The 21036-nt window shown below is 39.1% G+C and overlaps 1 protein-coding gene across 25 annotated transcripts in view; it reads left to right on the top strand.

Moving 5' to 3' along the window:
• The window catches only part of TTLL5 (tubulin tyrosine ligase like 5), a 276731-nt gene that overhangs the window by 7764 nt on the left and 247931 nt on the right, over positions 1-21036 (top strand). For 23 of the 25 annotated variants that reach the window (XR_003515953.2, XR_003515950.2, XR_003515947.2 and 20 more), the window contains exons 4-6: positions 11462-11544; positions 12945-13051; positions 20040-20170. Coding sequence is in view for 18 of the 25 variants with exons in the window: in XM_027572090.2 (XP_027427891.2) it covers positions 11462-11544; positions 12945-13051; positions 20040-20170 (321 nt within the window). In the remaining 7 variants the exon portion in view is untranslated. Of the gene's footprint in view, positions 1-11461; positions 11545-12944; positions 13052-19198; positions 19737-20039; positions 20171-21036 lie in introns of those variants that run through there. The other 2 variants (XM_027572097.2, XM_027572098.2) reach the window with 2 other exon arrangements.

Below are 21036 nucleotides of genomic sequence, written 5' to 3'. Positions count from 1 at the left end.
ACTTAGCATAATGTGTTCAAGGTCCATCCATGTTGTAGCATATATCAGTACTTCGTTCCTTTTCATGGAGTACCATATTTTGTTTATCCGTTCATCAGTTGATGGATCAGTTGCTGGTTGTTTCCACCTTTTGGCTATTGTGAATAGTGCTGCTCTGAAGATTCACATACAAGGTTTTGTTTGAACACCTGTTTTTAATTCCTTTGGGTCTCTACTTAGGAATGGAATTGCTAGGTCTTTTGGTAATTCTATGTTTAACTTATTACAGAGCTGCCAAAGGATAGCATAGTGACTGCACAATTCTACATTTCCCCCAACAATGTAGGAGAGTTCCATTTTCTCCACATCCTCACTGACGTTTGTTATTTTCTGTTCTTTAGATTATAGCTCCGCTAGTGGGTGTGAAGTGGTATCTTATTGTGGTTTCGATGTTCATTTCCCTAATGACTAATGACATTGAACATCTTTTCATGTGCTTCTTGGTTATTTGTATATCTGCTTTAGAGAAATGTCTAGTCAAAGCTTTTGCCTATTTTTTTTTTTTAATAGGCTCCACATCCAGCGTGGAGCCCAATGCAGGTTTGAATTCATGATCCTGAGATCAAGACCTGAGTGAGCTGAGATCAAGAGTCGGATGCTTAACCAGCTGAGCCACCCAGGCACCCTGTCTTTATCTGTTTTTGAGTTGGGTTGTTTGACTTTTTGTTGTTGAGTTAGAAGAGTTCTTTATGCATTCTAGATACTAGACTCTTATCAGATATATGATTTCCACATTCTTTTTCTCTTCTCTGGTTTGTCTTTTTACTCTCTTGATAGTGTTCTTTCATAAGCAAAAGTTTTTCATTTTGATGACATGCAGTTTATTTCTTCTTTTGTTGCTTATGCTTTTGGTGTCATATCTAAGGAACCATTGCCTAATCCAAGGTCATAATCCTTATGCTTTCTGCTAAGTTTTACAGGTTAAGTGCTTACATTTAGAGCTAAATGGTCTTTCATCCATTTTGAGTTAATTTTTTTATATAGTGTGAGGTAAGGGTCCACCTTCATTCTTTTGCATGTGAATATCCAGTTGTCCCGGCATGATTAGTTGAAGACAGTGTTCTTTCCCTATTGAATAGTCTTGGCGCTGTCATTGGAAATCAGTTGACTTGGATCTGTGGTTTTATTTCTAGACTCTTTTTTTTTTAAGATTTTTATTTATTTCTTTGACAGAGAGAGAGACAGCGAGAGAGGGAACACAAGCAGGGGGAGTGGGAGAGGGAGAAGCAGGCTTCCTGCTGAGCAAGGAGCCCGATACGGGGCTCGATCCCAGGATCCTGAGATCATGACCCAAATCGAAGGCAGACGCTTAATGACTGAGCCACCCAGGTGCCCTTTTATTTCTAGACTCTTAATATCCCATTTATCTTTATGTTTATATCAGTGCCACATTGTTTTGATTATACCTTTGTACTAAGTTTTAAAATTGGGTTGTTGGGTCCTTTAACTTTATTCTCCTTTTTCAAGATTTTTTTGGCTATTTAGGATCCCTTGCAATTCCATATGAATTTTAGGATCAGCTTTTTCATTTGTGCAAAAAGGGTGTTGGGCTTGTGATGGGGAGTATATTGCCATCTTAGTATTAAGTCTTCCAGTCTGTAAACATGGGATGTCTTGTCATTTATTTAGGTCATCTTTAATTTCTTTAGCAATGTTTTATAGTTTTCAGTGTGTAAGTTTTAGAGTTCCTTGGTTAACTTTATTCCTAATTATTTTATTCTCTTTGATGCTATCATAAATGGAATTGTTTTCTCAATTTCATTTTTGGGTTGTTCATTGTCAGTGTGCATTAATACAACCGATTTTTATATGTTGATCTTGGATCCTGAAACCTTGCTGAACTCATTTATTAGCTCTACTAGTTTGTGTGCGTGTGTGTATTCTTTAACATTGTCTATATATAAGATCATGTCATCTGCATGTAGAGATTTTACTTCTTCCTTTCCAACCTGGATGCCTTTTATTTCTTTTTCTTACCTGATTGCTCTGGCTAGAACTTCCAGTACAATGTCAAATAGAAGTGGTAAAAGTGGACATCTTTCTCTTTCTTGTTTCTGATCTTAGAGGGAAAGCTTTCAGTCTTTCACTGCTCAGTATGATGTTAGCTGTGGGTTTTTCATGAATGCCCTTTATCATGTTCAGGAAGTTTCCTTCTACTCCTTTGGTGTTTTTATCATGCAGGGGTGTTGGATTTTGTGAAATGCTTTGTCTGCATTAGTTAAGATTTTTTTCTTCATTCTATTAATGTGGTATATTACATTGTTTGACTTGTATGTTGAACCATACTTGCATTCCTGAGATAAATCCCACTTGGTCATGGTGTAATCCTTTTAATATGCTGCTTGATTTGGTTTGCTGTTATTTTTTTGAGGGTATTTGCATCTGTACTCATAAGGGATTTTGATCTGTAGTTTTCTTGTGATGTCTTTATCTGGATTTGGTATCAGACTAATGCTGGCCTCATATAATGTGTTCCCTCCTCTTCTCTGGAAGAGTTTGAGAAGGATTGGTGTTTTAATTCTTTAACTGTTTGATAGAATTCACCAGTGAATCCATGTAGTCTGGGCTTTTCTTTATTGGGAGGTTTTTGATTACTGATTCAACCTCTACTTGTTAGATGTCTATTCATATTTTGTATTTTGTATTGACACAATTTTGGTAGTTTGTGTGTTTTTAGTTTTTGTCCATTTAGTTTATCTAATTTGTTGGCATATAATTATTCTTCGTATTCTTTTATTTATTTGTTTTTCACAGCATTCTTATGTAATCCTTTTTATTTCTGTAAGGTCAGTAGTAATGTCCCCATTTCATTTCTCACTTTAGTAATTTGAATCTTTTCTCTTTTTTTCTTAGTCTAACTAAAGGTTTGTCAATTTTGATCATTTTAAAGAGCCAACTTCTAATTTTGCTTATTTTCTCTATTGTTTTTTATCCTCAATTTCATTTATCTCTACTCTTCTTTGATATTAAGCAGTGCTCTGAATTCTGGGGTTAGCCTGTAGCTATCTTCAGAGGTTACAGTACCATGGATCTGAACTGTTGTGTGATATAGTGGAAAGAGTCTATACGTGGTTTCTCAGTCAATGGTTCAAATCCCAGCTTTGGCGTTTAGTAGCTGTGAGTCTGGGGCAAATCACTTAAACTCTCTCAACCTGTTTTAGTGTTACTTAGGTGGTGATAATAGCTACCTTGCAGGCATTGTAAGAATTAATGAGATCATTTAATATTTGGCATATAGTGGGCACTCAGAATTTGTGCTATTTACTCTACTCGTTGAATAGGATCTCTTCTACTTTGAAATGACTTTAAGGTCTGTTCTTGCCCCATAATAAGGGAGGAGTTCAGAGGACAGTGAACACCTGCTTCTGGGATTTGAATCCTTCCTCCCCAAGGGTCGTGTTCTAATCCCTTCAGCAAGTTGCTAGGTTACCACTTAAAGGGATATGGTTCTTTCATGTTCTCTGAATTTGGAGGAACTGAAGATTTGCTAACATTTGCAAAGAAACTCCCTCTCAATACAATTGGAGTCAGAACATCAAAGGTGGGTAAAAACAACAGAAGTAAATAATCTCCCCCAAACATACTTCTTTTGGTCTGCTTGTCACATAAATGAATCTCTGTATTCCATGGCAATAAGCAGACTTTTTTAGAGTACCTAACATTTATTAGAAGTTAGTATCCATCAGTGTTGTCATCCTGTTGTTCAAGCAGTTCCTGTGTTTTTAGAACTTAAATGTCTTTTTTTTCCCTTTACACATTCTTGTGATTAAAGAAAAAGCCACTGAACTTTTTTCTCAAACTTTGTTTTTGAATTTTCTGTATCTTTCTGATTCTTTGAGGTTTCGTAATTTTCTAGACCCTCCTTTATGAAAAGAACAATTTTTAAAAAAGACTTATTTATTTTAGAGAGAGAGAGAGTGCAAATGGGGAAGGGCAGAGGGGAGAGAGAGTATCTCCAGCAGACTCCCTACTGAGCACAGAGCCTGACGTGGGGCTCTATCCCAGGACCCTGATGAGATCATGACCTAAGCCAGAGTCAGATGCTTCACCAACTGAGCCATCCAGGCGCCCCTGAAAAGAACAATTAGAATGAGTGTTTCCTAGTTGCTGCCTCAGATTTCTGAATTGTTAAATACTCTGGGTCTTTTTTTTTTTTCCCCCTCCTCTCTTAAATAGCTGACATAGATCTGCTCAGATCATAATCCTGTGTTTAAATCCCCTTGAGAAGTGTTTCTGGGGCATTAGTTATCTTCTGCTGATGTTAGAGTGTTTGATGCCAGCCTTGTTTTTTCTGTTATCTGTTAGATGTTTCATTGAATTTACTGTTAATATTTTTGGTACAGTATGATTTCATATGCTTTATTTGTGAAATATTCCAGAAATATATTTTTTCCTTGCTGTCTCCATGTTTTCTTCAAAATTGCATATACTTTGAACACGTAAATGGGATTGCATTTTAGAGACAAGAGAGATAATTTCAGTTTCAGGTAATCTGTTCCTAGAAAGAAACATCATTTTATAATTTGCCTCTAAATGTATCAGCTTCATAAGTTTGCATTTGTATAGGCTAGCACTGTCCAATAGAAATACGATACAAGCTAGATATGTAAGTTTTCCAGTGGCCTTATTTTAAAAAGTAAATAGAGATAGGGACGCCTGGTGGCTCAGTCTCGGGTAAACTGCCTTTGGCTTGGTCATGATCCCAGCATCCTGGGATTGAGTCCTACATTGGGCTCCTTGCTCAGCGGGGAGCCTGTTTCTCCCTCTGCCTCTACCCCTCCCCACTGTTTGTGCTCTCTCTCTCTCTGACAAATAATAAATAAAATCTTAAAAAAAAAAGAAATATGTGAAATTAGTTTTAATAATATATTTTATTTAATCCAAAATATCACTTCCACATTTACTGAATATAGAAAAGTTCATTAAGATATTTGACATCTAGGGGTGCCTGGGTGGCTCAGTCAGTTAAGCATCTGCCTTTGGCTCAGGTCATGATCCTGGGGTCCCGGGATCGAGCCCCATGGAGGGCTCCCTGCTCAGTGGGGAGCCTGCTTCTCCTCTCCCTCTGCCCTTCTCTCCCCCCACCCCCCATGCTCTCGCTCTTGCTCTCTGTCTCTCAAATAAATAAATAAATAAAATCTTAAAAAAAAGATATTTGACATCTAGTATATATTTTACACTATAAGTGTAAAATCTCTGTGGTACAAAATTTTCATCGGAAGTTTTTAATCTGTATTTAGATTTTACAAGTATTGTAGTTGAAAAAGTAAATTCATATGTTCAGGTTGTTCCAAACAAGTTTTCCAAATACTGAATCAAGTGTCAGTTTTCAAATTTAAATTTAAATTAATAAAGTTAAAATTAAAAATTCAGTTCCTTGGTCACACTAGTTAACATTTCTTTTTTTTTTTAAGAAGAGAGAGAGAGAGAAAGGGAGGGAGGGAGGGAGGGACAGAGGGAAAATCTCAGGCAGGCTCCACATCTGGGGCTGAGCCCCATACGGGGCTGATCTGACGACCCTGAGATTATGATATAAACTGAAATCAAGAGTCAGACACTTAACGACTGAGCCACCCAGGTGCCCCACACTAGTTACGTTTCAGGTGCTCGGTAGTTGTACGCGGCTAGCGACTACCATATTCAACAGTACAGGTATGGACCTCATTTTCTGACAGTAAGGCAAAGCTACGCTGTATTGCCATTGAAAGGGTTATTCTTATATGCTAAAAGTAAAAAAAAAAGTCCGTTTTATCTTCATTCTAGTTTCCCAGGCTATTTTTGTCCAAACCTCTTAGGGCATGTCATCACTCCCTAGGTGCTTCTGTGCTGACAGATTATTGGTTTCTTGTTTTAATTTGCTCTGTTGCTGCCAGTCCTGGAATTTGCCAGGAGTCCTAGCACTTTAGCTTGCCTCCTGCTGCACACAGCAGTGGTTGGAGAAGAGGAAATTCTGTAGTCTCATGGTAGAATGGATGCAGTGCATGTTCAGAGGCTCAGATAGCAGATGTTTGGCAGTTTGCTAGTAGGACCAATACCATGCCCTGCTTCTTGTTTTTATATGGAAGGAAGTACGGATAAGGTGGTTATTTCTTGGGCAGTAGGACTGGTTCAGTTTATGGTTGCAAGTCTCCATTTGACTCTTGCCATGGGAGCAGAGCCCAGGGTTGCCAGGTCTTTCAAGTGAAGCCCAGAAATCGAGATTTTTATATGAATTCTTTCAATTTTAAAAGATTAGCAACTAATTCAGTTTTATGTTTAAAACACCACAAAGAATGAACAAACCATGTCTGCAGGCTGGATTTGGCCCTTGGGTCACCAGTTTATAACTGGTAATCAGCATTATTGGACACAGGGCTTTTGGGCACAGAATATGAATGTGAGTTAAAATCCCCAGCAGTCACACTTGCTTTATGTCATTCCACCCTGTCTTTCTTGCACCCCCCTTTTGGAACATGCGCAATGTATCAGAGTTGGGTTATAGTTAGTTGGTATGGATTAGAAGCAGTTGGTCACTGCTTACCACTTAAACACTGTGAGGATTGTGTCATTGAGTGCAGTGATAATTGCATTTTTCTCCTATGTTAGGAAAAGTAGGAGAAAGAGTATTAATAGCATTTTTGTTTTTAAATTTGCTATATAAAATGCATAATTTATGTATGATATTATGTATTAATAGCTATTTTACCACATATTTACTTTTTTTTACAATTTTTAATATTTTTAAAAAAAATTTTTACTATGAGCACTGGGCGTTTTATGCAACTAATGAATCATTGAGCACTATACCTAAGACTAAGGATGTACTATATGTTGACTAATTTAAATAAAAAAAGAAAAAAATTTTTACTATGTAGCAACAAGTGTTCTATAAGTTATACACTCTTAACTGATGTAGTGCTTACAACTACCCCATGAGCTAAGTACCTTGATTATCAACACCATTTGACAAGGGGAGGAAATTGACCATAGAGAAATAATTTACTCACAATTACAGGCAGGAAGTGGTAGAGCCTGGATTTGAGCCCTTGGCAGCTCCACTTATCATTTCCCCTTCCTCCCTAGTCCCCAGCTAATCATTCTCTGTTTTTCTGCACGCCTTAGTGACTCCCTTCCCCATGGCCTGGTACTGCGAGGTGAGCGTTGCAGAACAGGCGTGGAATCAGGCACACTTCTGGTCTCCAGCATGGATGACGCTTTGGCTTTTACATGTGCAGAAATGGATATGTTGGTGATCACAGTTATCATAATGAAGAGACCTGACTTTCTTTCACTTTCTAAACATTCAATCTAAAAAAATTAAAAACCTTTTGACAAGCTCTAAGAATAGTGCTTTCGTTGAATGGATGTATACTCTTTCCCTGTGCTCACCAATTGTTAATGTTTTGTCATATTTCTTGTCATTTGAGAATCAATTCAAATACTTTGTACCTTAATGCTTTATTCAACAATGTCACCTAAGCCCAAGGGCATCCTCTGTATAACCACAGTACTGAGATGACACTGAAAGGTCTGCCATTGGTAAAATACTCTAGTATATAGTGCTCATGCACATTTCCCCAATTGTTCCAGTTTTGACCTTTATAGCTGTTATTATTTTTTTAAAATCTAGGACTAAATCAAAGATTGTATATAGTTTTCATATTTCTCTTCTGATTTCCCAGACTTTGTGTGTGTCTGTGTATGTCTTTCATGGCACTGACATTTTTAGAGATTTCAAGACTAGTTGCTTTGCAGATGTCCTTAAGTTTGGGCTTGTCTGATTGTTTCTATGTGTTTAGATTCAGGTTTAAAAATTTTGTAAGACTATCACTTAGTGCAGTTGTGTCCTCCTTAGTGTATCACATTAGGAAGGATGTGATATTATTGTATTGCATTATTGGTGATGGCAGATTTCTCATTGAGATAATGTTCACCAGATTGCTTCATCGGTGGGGTACCTTTCTCCTTTGTTACAAGCATTCTCCTGGAATGATGTTTGGAGATGCATGAATATTCTGTTTCCCAATAGTCTCTCACCCATTGGTATCCATTGACTTTAGTCTGAACTAAAATGAACTTTAGTCTGAACTTTTAGGGTTTTGGTAAAATGCTGATTTTCTTTTTCTTTCCTTCTACATTTATTAGCTGGATTTTCTGTAAAGAAGAGCTTTCCCTTCTATGGGAGGCAGAATAATGGTCCTCACCAAGATGTCTACCTTCTAATCCCCAGAACCTGTGAAAATGTTACCTGACATGGCAGTGGAAAATTGAGGTTGTAGGTGGAATTAAGGTTGCTAATCAGCTAACCTTAATCACAAGGGTCCTATAAAGTAGGAGGAGGCAGGGCACCTGGGTGGCTCAGTCGGTTAAGTGTCTGTCTGCCTTCTGCTCAGGTCATGATCCTAGGGTCCTGGGATCAAGTCCCCCATCCGGCTCTCTGTTCAGCAGGGGGCCTGCTTCTTCCTCTCCCTGCCGCTCCCCCTGCTTGTGCACGCTCTTTCTCTCTCTCTGTCAAATAAATAAATAAAATCTTTAAAAAAAAATAAAGTAGAAGGAGGCAGAAGAGGAGTCAGATGGATGCTATGTGAGAAGGACTAGACCCACTATTGCTGGCTTTGAAAATAGAGGAAGGAGACAATAAGCCATGGAATGGGGGCAGTCTCTAGAAGCTGAAAAAGGAAAAGAGCCTATAGAAAAGAATGCAGCCCTGCTCTTGCCTTGATGACACCTGTGTCAGACTCCTGACCTACGGAAATAATCAGACAATGAATTTGTGTTGGTTAAGGCGCTAAGTGTGTGGTAGTTTATTTTAGCAGTGCTAGAAAACCAGTGTACCTTCTGACCTTCTTATCAGTGTGTGGACTCATTAGCAAGGGCATTGTAGTCTCTCTGTCATATTCATGTTTGTTTTTTTTTTTTTGCATTTTGACATGTATTTTTATTTTATTTTTTCCCATTTTTATTGTTATGTTAATCACCATACATTACATCATTAGTTTTTGACGTAGTGTTCCATGATTCATTGTTTGTGCATAACACCCAGTGCTCCACGCAGAATGTGCCCTCCTTAATACCCATCACCAGGCTAACCCATCCCCCCACCCCCCCTCCCCTCTAGAACCCTCAGTTTGTTTTTCAGAGTCCACCGTCTCTCATGGTTCGTCTCCCCCTCTGACTTATTCCCCTTCATTCTTCCCCTCCTGCTATCTTCTTCTTCTTCTTTTTTTTTTCTTAACATATATTGCATTATTTGTTTCAGAAGTACAGATCTGTGATTCAACAGTCTTGCACAATTCACAGCTCTTACCATAGCACAAACCCTCCCCAATGTCTATCACCCATCCCTCCCACCCCCTACCACTCCAGCAACCCTCAGTTTGTTTCCTGAGATTAAGAATTCCTCATATCAGTGAGGTCATAGTCATGTTTATGTTGAAATTGTCTTAAATTTGGCCACTGAGATCTTTGTGACATGTTCCCCATCCATTTTTGAGCATTTTCTTCTTTTTTGGCAGAACAAAATATTCCAGGCCGCTCTTGTGCTTTCCCTTCCCACCTTGGAGTCAGAACTCTTAAGCAGTGCACTGTTTCTTACATTCTACTCTGGGCCGAAGCAAACACCTAGGACCCTGAACTGTTTTTTTCTTACAACAGTATTGCAAAGGCAACATACTAGTGATTAATTATTGGGGAAACCCTGTAACTGGGCTTTAGAAGTTTGCCACAAGAATGAGAAGTATGGAGTGTCTGGCCTTTTCATTCCAGTTTTCCTGTGTCTGCTTTGCATGGTGTTCCTGCCAGGACTGGGCAAGAAGCAGCAGGGATTTGTGGATATTTTCACATAAATTCATAAAAAGGTGTGCTTCTCTTTGACTGTAGAGGCTGAATTTTGTCCTAAGGCCTGTTCATAAGTTTCTGTATTATTCTTATTCAGAAAGTATTCAATATGCGGTCCTTTAAAAAAATTGTTCTGCAGATGAGGTGCCTGGCTGGCTCAGTCAGTGGAGCATGTGACTCTTGATCTCAGGATCGTGAGTTTGAGCCCCACATTGGGCACAGAGATTACTTAATTAAAAAAAAATTTAGGGGCACCTGGGTGGCTCAGTCAGTTGGGTGGCTGCCTTCTGCTCAGGTCATGGTCTTGGGGTCTTGGGATCTAGCCGTGCGTTGGGTTCCCCGTGCAGTGGGGAGTCTGCTTCTCTCTCTTCCTCTGCCTCTTCCCCGCTACCCTCATGCTCCTGCGCAGGCACGCGCTCTCTCTCAAATAAATAAATAAATAAAATCTTTAAAAAAACTTTAAAAATAATTGTTCTGTAGAATTTGAGGAAATCAGCAGATTTCCTCAAACAGTTTGTAGGGATGCATAGAAAGAGATTGCCTTTCATGGGCCAGAGTAAATGTTAGTCTTTGGGGATATATAGAAATCTCACATGATTACAGACTTTTGTCTTAGGCAGGGGTGACTATGCCCACAGGGCCTGGCAGGAAACGTGAGTGGGTGAAGCACCGTGCGGCGACTGTGCTGACCTAGAGCACGGGAGCCTGTCCTGAAGGGAGCACTTGTGCATCCCCGTTGACTCTTGCCCTGGCAGAAAGAGCAACCCCAGGGCTGCCAGGGTTTTCAAGAGGGGCCCAGAAATCTAGATTTTTATACGAATTCCTCCAATTGCAAGAGGTTGGTAATTCAATTTTATTTTTAAAGCACAATGAGAAATTAACAAACTATATCTGCTGATTGAATCATCAGTTTATAACGTCTGGCCTAAGAATCACTGGTAACCAGAATCACTGAACACAGAGGGCTATCTAGAGCAGGGGTTCTTAGCCTTTTTCTGCAGTGGACCAAATGTGCAATGGCGGTGTGGGGAAGCCTGTGGGTCTGTTCTTCAAATAATGTGTTTTAAGTGTATAAAGAAATATGTAGGATTATAAACAAAATCAATTGTATTGAAATAGAATTACCAAAATATTTCTTAAAAACTAAATTTGTGACATACATGCATTATTTGTGCATTAAATAACATGATCTAGTGGAAGGTGTGTTCACTAGCCATAACTTTTAAATATTGTGAGAAGTGATATTTTGAGATAACAGTAACAACAGTAAAATAATATTAAAATACCTGGTATGTACAGGTGGCAGGGTCACAGGAATTGCTATCACTGCTCTGCTTTGTGCCTACTTTCGTAATTGAAGATAATGTTAAATTTCAACTAGAAGTGAAAACAGATGTCATTTTGTCCCCCATCCAGATGTCGTAACCCCCAGTGAATCTCAGGTTAAGAACCCTTGGCCCAAAGTAATCTGCAGCCTGCTTATAGTAGCATAAGGGGAGCAGTATATGTTCTTGAGTATAATTAAGCAAGCCACCATTGTACACTTTAGTTTTGTCTCTACAGTTAACTTTCTGGCTACTGAATTTGATTCTGTGTTTTTCTTTAGAACGTTATCATTTGTCTTACAAAATTGTGCGAACAGATAGTCGCCTGGTACGCAGCATTCTGACAGCCCATGGATTTCATGAAGTAAGCTCATTTTTACTGTCTCACTGCTCTAAAGCTCTAAAGCTGAAAATCCTAGCCACCTGACTACCAGTTAACAGGGCAGCTCTAGAAGGTACATGGGACCTATGCTTACTGATAATACAGACCTTGCATTGAATTTTTGAGTGGCTTTATCAGTTTCTCCTTGAAATACATAGAAAACATTTTCACAAGATTTCTCTCTCTCTCTCTCTCCCTCCCTCTCTCTCTCCTCTTTCTCTCTTTTAAACGAAAAAACCCCCACACATTTTTATTGCTATGATTTTAGGATTGGGGTAGAGACAGAGTTGCCCATAAGGAATTATCTGATACCTAGTTAAGATTCTTTGATTGCAAGCAACACAGATTCTGCCTACTTAAGCCAAAAAGAATTTGTGGGTAAGTTATACATAGCGTAGGTAGCAGAATCAGAGGAAGGGTTGAAAAGGCAGGCCTTTGGAAGGAGAGAGCCTAGGACAGTCTTGGGGATCTGGGAACAGGAATCAGGACTGTCTCCTCAAGGCACTGCTATGGAAGTGACTCAACTCCATTCATTGTCCTTGTGCCTTTCTTCACTGAAGAATCACATTCTGGAGATAGTATGACTGGTCCAGCTTGGGTCATGGATCTACCCCTTGCAAGGGGTGGGGTGGGTAGTCTGACTGGCAGTCTTTTAAAACCAAGTAGTATGTTATTCCCAAAGAAAATTGGGGAATTTGGGATATTGATATCAAAGGGACAGGCAAAAATGCCGGGGAGACTTACCCTGTAGATATTTTGAAATAATTAATAAAAGTCTGGTTGCTAGCCCCTTATCTTAGGTTGAGGTTTGAAATAGACATTTTGAGGACGTTCTCATACTAGTTTATATCCTGTCTTGCTGTTTTATCTCCAGGGCCTAACATGGTACGTATCGCATCATAGGCACCATGTACATAATTGTTGAATGAATAGACAAATGAATTCTTATGAATGAATGAATGAATGAATGAATGAATGGAGGGATGATATTCTAAGTTAGTTTGCTACCACAGAGTTTTAGTTCTGATCAAGACTTTATACCCATCATCTGCAGGGACATAAGGACACTCTGAGAAGGGAGTTGTGGGGTTGAGTCCTCTTCTCATACTTTGATATGCAAGAATGTTAAGAGACATCACAGACTTCTATAGAAGGATTCATTTATTCTACTTTTTGCAGCTGGGATTTCCCCAACTGCCCCATTCTTTAAACTTGATCATCCCCGTGTTCCTTATGCTCAGTTTTTATTTTATTAGGCTTACATACTAACTGGGCACCCACTGTGCTATGTAGGTGAAAAATCTCTATGGCCTTTCTTGCCATCTCTCTTTTTGGAGAGGGGCTATCTCTGATGTTTTTTTAATCCTTTTATCTGCCCTCAGGTTCACCCAAGCAGCACTGACTATAACCTAATGTGGACAGGATCCCACCTGAAGCCCTTCTTACTTCGCACCCTCTCTGAAGCACAAAAGGTTAATCACTTTCCCAGGTAATGCTCTTGTAGCTATACTTTGCTCCATTTAAAAGTGCCTGACATTGGGCATGTAGCCAGCAGAGATAATTAATGTCCTTAAAAAAAGAAGTCTGTGATAAAGGGCAGCAGTCTGCAAATCAAACTGAGGTGTTCACGTCCATAGGCATATATTATATGAAGCCTCTCCAAGGACTATGTAGACATGGATGGTCCTAAAGGACACTATTTCTGGATTGCAAATACCGTAGGTTCTCTTTCTTAAAATTGAGCAGCTTGAGAGCCCTTCATATGGTTGGGTTCTCCCTTCTCACCTCCTTTTTTCACAGTTACTATTTTCCCCTTTATAAAACAGTGGCCCACTTAGAATCTTAATATGGTGCATTGTCCTTGGGTGCAAACATTTCCAAGGTTCTAAACAAAAGTACCAAAAAAAAAAAAAAGATGTTGAATTGAATTCTGGTAATGACAAATTACCAGACAGGACAATCGCAGTGGTGATTTCCGTTTCTTTACTTTTAATGGAACTAAAGGAGGACATAATCAGGTTGTCAGCTGATAGACTATTAATTTTAATTTTTAGTGATAGATCATCTTGTGATTTTCTGACACAGAACTAGGAAGGAGTTCAAAGACTTGAGTGTCATTGCGATAGAAAATTCCTTCCAATCACATTGTTAACAGCAGCCTAGAGAGGCAATGCTGCCTAGTGGCTAGAAGCATAGGCTCTGTAATCAATTACCTGGGCCCAGATCCCAGCTCTGCTGAGTGACCACCAAACATGACCTTTCTGAGCATCAGTTTCCTCGTTGGTAAAAAGATGTTGCTAACGACACAGACTTCATGGGACTGTTGTGAGGATTTAATCTATCAGGATCTAAGATGTTTAGAACAGTGCGTGCCTGTCACATAGTAAACACTGTAGAAGTCTTAGCTACTGTTTTTGTGACCAGAGTTTCTTAGTATTTTCATCCATGAAAAAGAAAATAGGGCTAAAATTGATGCTGAAACCCTACCTTATTCTGGCAGTCATACTCAACCATGGAGAGAGAGATAGATGACCAGCTTGTCTAATGAAGAGAAGGAAGTCCAATTCAAATTTTTTTATTTGGTCAGTGGTTATGTTTTATTTTATTTCCAGGACTTATGTCCTGCATAATATTCTTATGTACTGAGGCTAACAGGTTTTATTTTCAGTTACCTTATATGCTTTTCTCATTTTTATCTAATGAAGTTTCTTGATTTTTCAATTCTGTTGTCTTATATCTCGTCACCATATGTAAGTACTTGGCCTGTGTCAAATAGTTTCTTCATAATTTGGGATAAACGTGTATTTTGAGTCTTCATAACAAGTTCCAGTTTGATGTCTCAGCTTCATTCGCAGAGAGTAATTTAAACCTTATTTTCTCCCTCATTGTCTGGAAGATGTGGATTTGGCATTCTAAATGTGTGACTGGATGATTGAAGTGAATCAGATGCGTCTATTTTCAACAGGCATTTAAAGAGTCCTTGAAATAGCCCACACTAGAGTCTGCATTCCAAATTCATGTTGGTAGTATATTCTTTATTTTAATAGTTTCTGAAATACTCCCGTAGGTGTATAGGAATTCTCTCTCAGTTTAGACTCATCAGTATTAATAAATTTGATCCTATCTTTTCTTGAGTGCTGCTTGAATGTACTACCCTTGTGTGTTCGAGCACATTAACAACCCGTTATTTAGATGCACTGTGTCTCGTGGCTTCTGCTGTGTTTCTCCTGTTTGCATCCAAAGACTTGAACTCACGTGCAAGAGGAATTCAAGTACTTCAAATGTTTCCAATATGATTGTCAACTCTTTCTTTTTTTTAATAAGATTTTTTTTTTTAAGATTTTTTATTTATTTGACAGAGAGAGAGACAGCGAGAGAGGGAACACAAGCAGGGGGAGTGGGAGAGGGAGAAGCAGGCTTCCCGCTGAGCAGGGAGCCTGATGCAGGGCTTGATCCCAGGACCCTGGGATCATGAACTGAGCCAAAGGCAGATGCTTAACAACTGAGCCATCCAGGCGCCCCTGTCAACTCTTTCTTAATACGATTTTTTAACTTTTTATTTTAAGTAATTTTAGACTGCTAGAAAGGTTGTAAAAATATTATAGTTACTCTGTATCCTTTACCTTGTTCTTCTGACATTAACATCAGTTATAAACATGGCATAATTATCAAAATGGAGACTTTAACATTGGTGTAACGTACATTTTAATCAAAATTTATAATATTTATGGTGTTTTGATGAATTGTGTACTACAGTAGTTGCAATGATAGTCAGTCCAGTATAAGTAGTTTATAGCCGAATGATCCCAGGAAATTTAAAAATAATGCATATTAATTGACATGCATATTTTATTATAGAGAAGGTATGCTATGATATAAAAGACCTGCAAGCATTAAATATGTCCTATGAGGCTAAGCCATTCTTTGGGGGAAATGGCATGGAAGAAGTAAAAGCAAGGGTGATTGGGAGATAATTCCTGGGTGGGAGTATGAAGGAGGCTTTTGGGGTGCTCACACAGGTGACCAAAATTCATCACGCTTTGCATTTGTGATTTGTATACTTTTCTGCATGTATATTACCTTCAGTAAAAAGTATATTTTATAAAGTGAAAACGTTACTGACAGAAAAGAGCTTTCTCTTTGATAATATTTTTAAAATGTATGCTGGCTGTTGAATCCTGATGTTATTTAGGTTCCCTGGAATATACTTAAAAGGGTAGTGTTAGGGTTTTATTTTAAAACAATATTTATCATTCATTGGCTCATTTGGGACAATTTAAGTTTTGGTTTTTTTTAAGATTTTATTTGAGAGAGAGAGTGAGCAAGAGGGAACACAAGCAGGGGGAGCGGGAGAGGGAGGAGCAGACCCCCACCGAGCAGGGAGCCCGACGTGGGGCTCGATCCCAGGACCCCGGGATCATGACCCGAGCCGAAGGCAGATGCTTAACCGACCGAGCCACCCAGGCGCCCCAATTTAAGTTTTTGATGAAGAATCTTAGATGTCAATTAAAAGATACATAGTTTCCCACAATTTGCATAGGGAGCATCAAGCAAAAGGAGTCGCTTGATGCTCCCTCTGCAAATTGCGGACCGCTAGGACTGGGCATCTGTAGGAGAATGCAGAGAATGCACCCTTTTTCTTGTCCTCCCGTCATTATTTCTAACTGATGATAAACATCACTGGGGATCCTTTTTAAAAACATACAATCACAGATCCCATTGCAGATTCAAGGTGTATATTTAAAAAGTACGTTCTACTGGGTGATGGGTGTCAAGAAGGGCACGTGTTGTGATGAGCACTAGGTGTTAGATACAGGTAATGAATCGTTGAATACTGTATCAAAGACTAATGATGTACTCTCTGTTGGCTAACTGAACATAATAAAACAAATAAAAAACTAAAAAGTACCTTCTAGGTGCTTCATCTTCCTAGGTCAGTATATACCTAGAAAGCTGTATATTTAAAAAGCACTAAGGTGATTTATATCTGGGAAGTTTGGAAATTACTATTCTAGGCTAAATCAGCATTATAGTGTAGACCATCTGTACCAAAATCACCTGGGACACTTGTATAAAATGCAGAACCCTGGACTATTCCAGAATTTTGAGAGACGGGGCCAAGGAACAATAATTTTAAAGAAACTTTCTAGATGATTCTCATCTAAAATTTAAGGACCTCTGCTCTACATTTATGAAGAGGACAGTGGGTTTGTGATACCTAGACTTGTCAAAGCTACCTTTGAATTTAAGAAATCATAGTGAAAAATTAGAACTGAGGTACAGACACAGTAAGTTTTTAGTGGTTACAGCAAAGATTCTTAGATGGTTTTTATTTATTTGTTTATTTATTTTTAAAGATTTTATTTATTTGACAGAGAGAGACCCAGCGAGAGAGGGAATACAAACGGGGAGTGGGAGAGGGAGAAGCGGGCTTCCTGCTGAGCAGAGAGCCCGATGTGAGACTTGATCCCAGGACCCCGGGATCATGACCCGAGCCGAAGGCAGACACTTAACGACTGAGCCACCCAGGCGCCCCTTAGATGGTTTTTAAATAGTGGAACAAACCATGACTAGAAACCAATAGTGGAACTCATGAGTCCAGTTGAGGCTAACTGAAGTGCCTGTTTGTAGTACTCCAGAACATACTGCCTGATAGGTGGCAGTTACTGCCTGAAGTTTATGGTGATCATTTCCTTGCTTTTCTTTAAAATTTTATCTTTTACGTATCCGTCTTCTAATGATGTAAATTTAGTTGTCAGTGGGATTCTTAACCTAGTGACCTGGGACTTTACTCCAATAGGCCCACTGTAGTCCAAAATTAAGGTCTATCTTGGACGCTATGTAGGAGAAACATATCAGACCCTTGTACTTGTTTTACTAATGATGATGCGAGTTCCGTATAGCTATATGAGAGGTTGGACAATTATTGCTGTTAAATATGAGTAAGGTAGCCACATCTTTTATTTTCCTGAATGGTACTATTTTCAAATATGCTAACCTTTGCTCAGGCCATGTTTCTCAGAAGGTCATATCCCCTAGATAGCTTTGTGTAAAAATTCCCAGAATGCTTTGGGTTTAGAACTTGTTAGTGGGGGTACTAGTGTCTTTTCATTATTTGGGTAATCTAGATTTTTTTTGTACTATTAAAGAATTGTGATTCAATTAACATACAACATGTAGTGTTCCTAAAATGTTTCATAATGATTTTTAGTAGTGAATAGTCACAGGCTGCTGATGAAGCTAGAATTGATTTGATGTATTTAGTTTTTGGACCTAGAGAATTTGAATATATTTATCAAAAGTCAAACTTAGAACACTGTCTTTTTTGTTTGTTTATATTTGAAGTCTGTTTTAGAATAGATTTTATAGTCATAAAACCCGTTTGGCAAAAAGAATCAGATTTAAATATGTGTAAAATGTAAAAATTCTAGAAGAAAATATAGGAGGAAATCTTTATGTGCTTGGATTTAGTAAAAGATTTCTTAGACATAACAGTAAATGCACAATCCGTAGGAGAAAGATGTTGATAAATTGGATTTTCTCAAGATTTAAGATGTCTGCTCTTTGAAAGACATTGTTAAGAAAATGAAAAGATAAGCCACAGACTGGGAGAAGATATTTGCAAAACACATATCTCATAAGGAATTTGTATCCAGAATGTATAGTGAACTCTCAAAACTCAATAATAAACAAATAGCCCTTTTTTTCCCCAAAATAGCCTAAAAATATTTGAACAGATATTTCACCGAAGAAGATAGACATGAAAAGATGTTCCACATCAGTAGTCAGTAGTGGAATGAGAAATAAAACCACTTGAGGTTGGGGCCCCTGGGTGGCTCAGTTGGTTAAGTGACTGCCTTCGGCTCAGGTCATGATCCCAGCGTCCTGGGATCAAGCCCCGCATCGGGCTCCCTGCTGGGCAGGGGGCCTGCTTCTCCCTCTCCCTCTGCCGCTCCCACTTCTTGTGCTCTCCTGCTCTCTCTCTGTCAAATAAATAAATAAAACCTTTAAAAATACAAAAAAAACGCTTGAGGTACTACTGCCTACCTGTTGGAATGGCTAAAAACAAGACAGAAAAACCAGACAACACCAAGTGCTGGTCAGGATGCAGTGCAATGGAACACGGAAACTTTGCCAGTGGGAAATGCAAAACGGTACAGCCACTTTCGGTCATAGTTGCTTATAAAGTTAAATAATACTTACACACGTGTTAGTGTTAAAACATGTCCAAATTCCTTGACATTGCCTTTGAAAAGTTGAGCTTAATTTCTCTGTTCTTGGGTGTGAGCTAGCCTTTGTGACTTCTAATGAATAGAATGTGGCAGAAGCGACAGTGTGTCACTTCTGAGACTATGCCATTAAAGACATTGCAGCTTCTTCCTTGTTCCCTTTCCCTCTTGAATCGCCTGATCTAGGAGAAACCAGCTGTCATGTCACGAAGACACTCAGTCAGCCTTACAGAAGAATTCACATGGGAAGGAACTGAGGCTTCTTGCCAACAACCAGCCCCATGCGAGAGAGCTATTTGTCAAGTCAGTCCTTCAGCCCCAGTTGAGCCTGATGACCACAGCTCTGGTCAGCGTCTTGACTGTAGCCTCATGAGAGACCCTTGGATAAAACTACCCAGCCCTGCTACCCCCACATTTCTGACCCACAGAAACTATAAGAAAGAATATGTTTATCATTGTTTTGAGCTGTAGTGTTTTGGCAGTAATCTATAATGCAGCAATAGATAACTAATGGAACTTACTAAACAATCTTGCTGAACTTGGCAGTCTCATTCCTGGAGAGATCGAAACTTATGTCCACACAAAAACTTATGTTCTTACAAAAGAATGTATGTAATGCTTTTAGTGATTTTATTCATAATCTTCAAAAACTGGAAAAAGCTTACATGTCCATCAACTGGTAAATGGATAAAGAAACTGCAGTCTATCGGAGCAATGGATTACTACTGAGCCCTGAAAAGTAGTGAAATCCTGATGCAGGCAGCAACAAGGATGAATCTCACTTGTTGCTGGTCTCGGGAAAAGGAGCCAGTCTCAAAAGGACACGTATATATGATTCCATGAACTTGACTTTCTGGAAAAGGCAAAATTAGAGGGACAGGAAACAGATGAATGCTTGCCAGGGCCTGGAGGTGATTGGAAGGGTTGACTTCAAAGGGACTGGAGGTAACTTTTTGGGATGCTGGTACTGTTCATGGTGGTGATTATATAATTGCATATGTTTGTTCAGACTCATAGAATTATACACTAAAAAGTATGTCAATTATACCTCCGTGAATAAATCTGCCCAGAGAAATCCATTTTATGAAAATGATTACTAAACTCTGGGGTTGACAAAATGGTCGATCTAATGTAATCCAGTCCTCGGTACATGTTCTAGCTCCAAACTATGAGATCTATAGTATGTGATAACACAGGAAAACCTCAGAGTCAGACTTTACTGAAATGGAAAACTTTTATGATTTTTAGGTCCTATGAACTAACCCGGAAAGACCGACTATACAAAAACATCATTCGAATGCAGCATACACACGGGTTCAAGGCTTTTCACATCCTCCCTCAGACCTTCCTTCTGCCAGCCGAGTATGCGGAATTCTGTAGTAAGTGCTTGGCTGCAAACGCCCCGACCCTCTGCAACTGGGCTCAGGGCAGACTTACCCCAAGGACTAGCTTGAGTTAGTAACTAATTAGAGCTTTTCAAATCCTTAAAACTGTGTTTCTTTAGTAAAATGGCTGGAGGGATAACTTTATTTATTTTTATTTATTTTTATTTTTTAAAGATTTTATTCATTTATTTGAGAGAGAGAGAGAGAGAGAGGGAGAGAGCACAAGAGGGGGAGGGTCAGAGGGAGAAGCAGACTCCCCACTGAGCAGGGAGCCAGATGTGGGGCTTGATCCCGGGACTCCGGGATCATGACCTGAGCCGAAGGCAGCTGCTTAACTGACTGAGCCACCCAGGCGCCCCTGGAGGGATAACTTTAAACCTATTTTTATTCTGATTGTGTCCCTGTAGGTTTATTTTTAGTAAGCTTGTTGCTGTCGTTTCTAGAAGGATACATTCGTGTCATACACCTGTGCCCCTGTCTGGTACAGAAAGTTTCTTCACTGGCAGGACTTAGTGCCTATGTAAGGATGTATATACTCCTGCACTTGAACTCTGTGTGCTTTCTTTCTGGCGTCTGTTTTTTGCTAGCCGTTTAAGGAATATTCCTGTCACCTCAATTTCTCGACTTACGTGACTTACAAAGCACAAGTATCACACGTTTTTAGTGTGAGGGTTTAGAGGTACCAGTTAGTCACACTCTCACTGGGAGGTGAGACTAATTGAAGAGTACAGGTGTTATTAGCCAAATAGGGATCTAAATGTCAGCTATCTTGCTGGTAAAACTAGGTAGGAACATGTGGCTTGTTTCCCAGTCTCAATGGAAGCTTCTTATTTCTTTTGCCTTGAAGTCAACTATCTTCC

Source organism: Zalophus californianus, chromosome 6, assembly GCF_009762305.2.
Source record: "Zalophus californianus isolate mZalCal1 chromosome 6, mZalCal1.pri.v2, whole genome shotgun sequence".
Classification (NCBI taxonomy): domain Eukaryota; kingdom Metazoa; phylum Chordata; class Mammalia; order Carnivora; family Otariidae; genus Zalophus; species Zalophus californianus.
The sequence above is the reverse complement of the archived record's forward strand: the minus strand, read 5'-3'. Positions and strand labels throughout refer to the sequence as shown.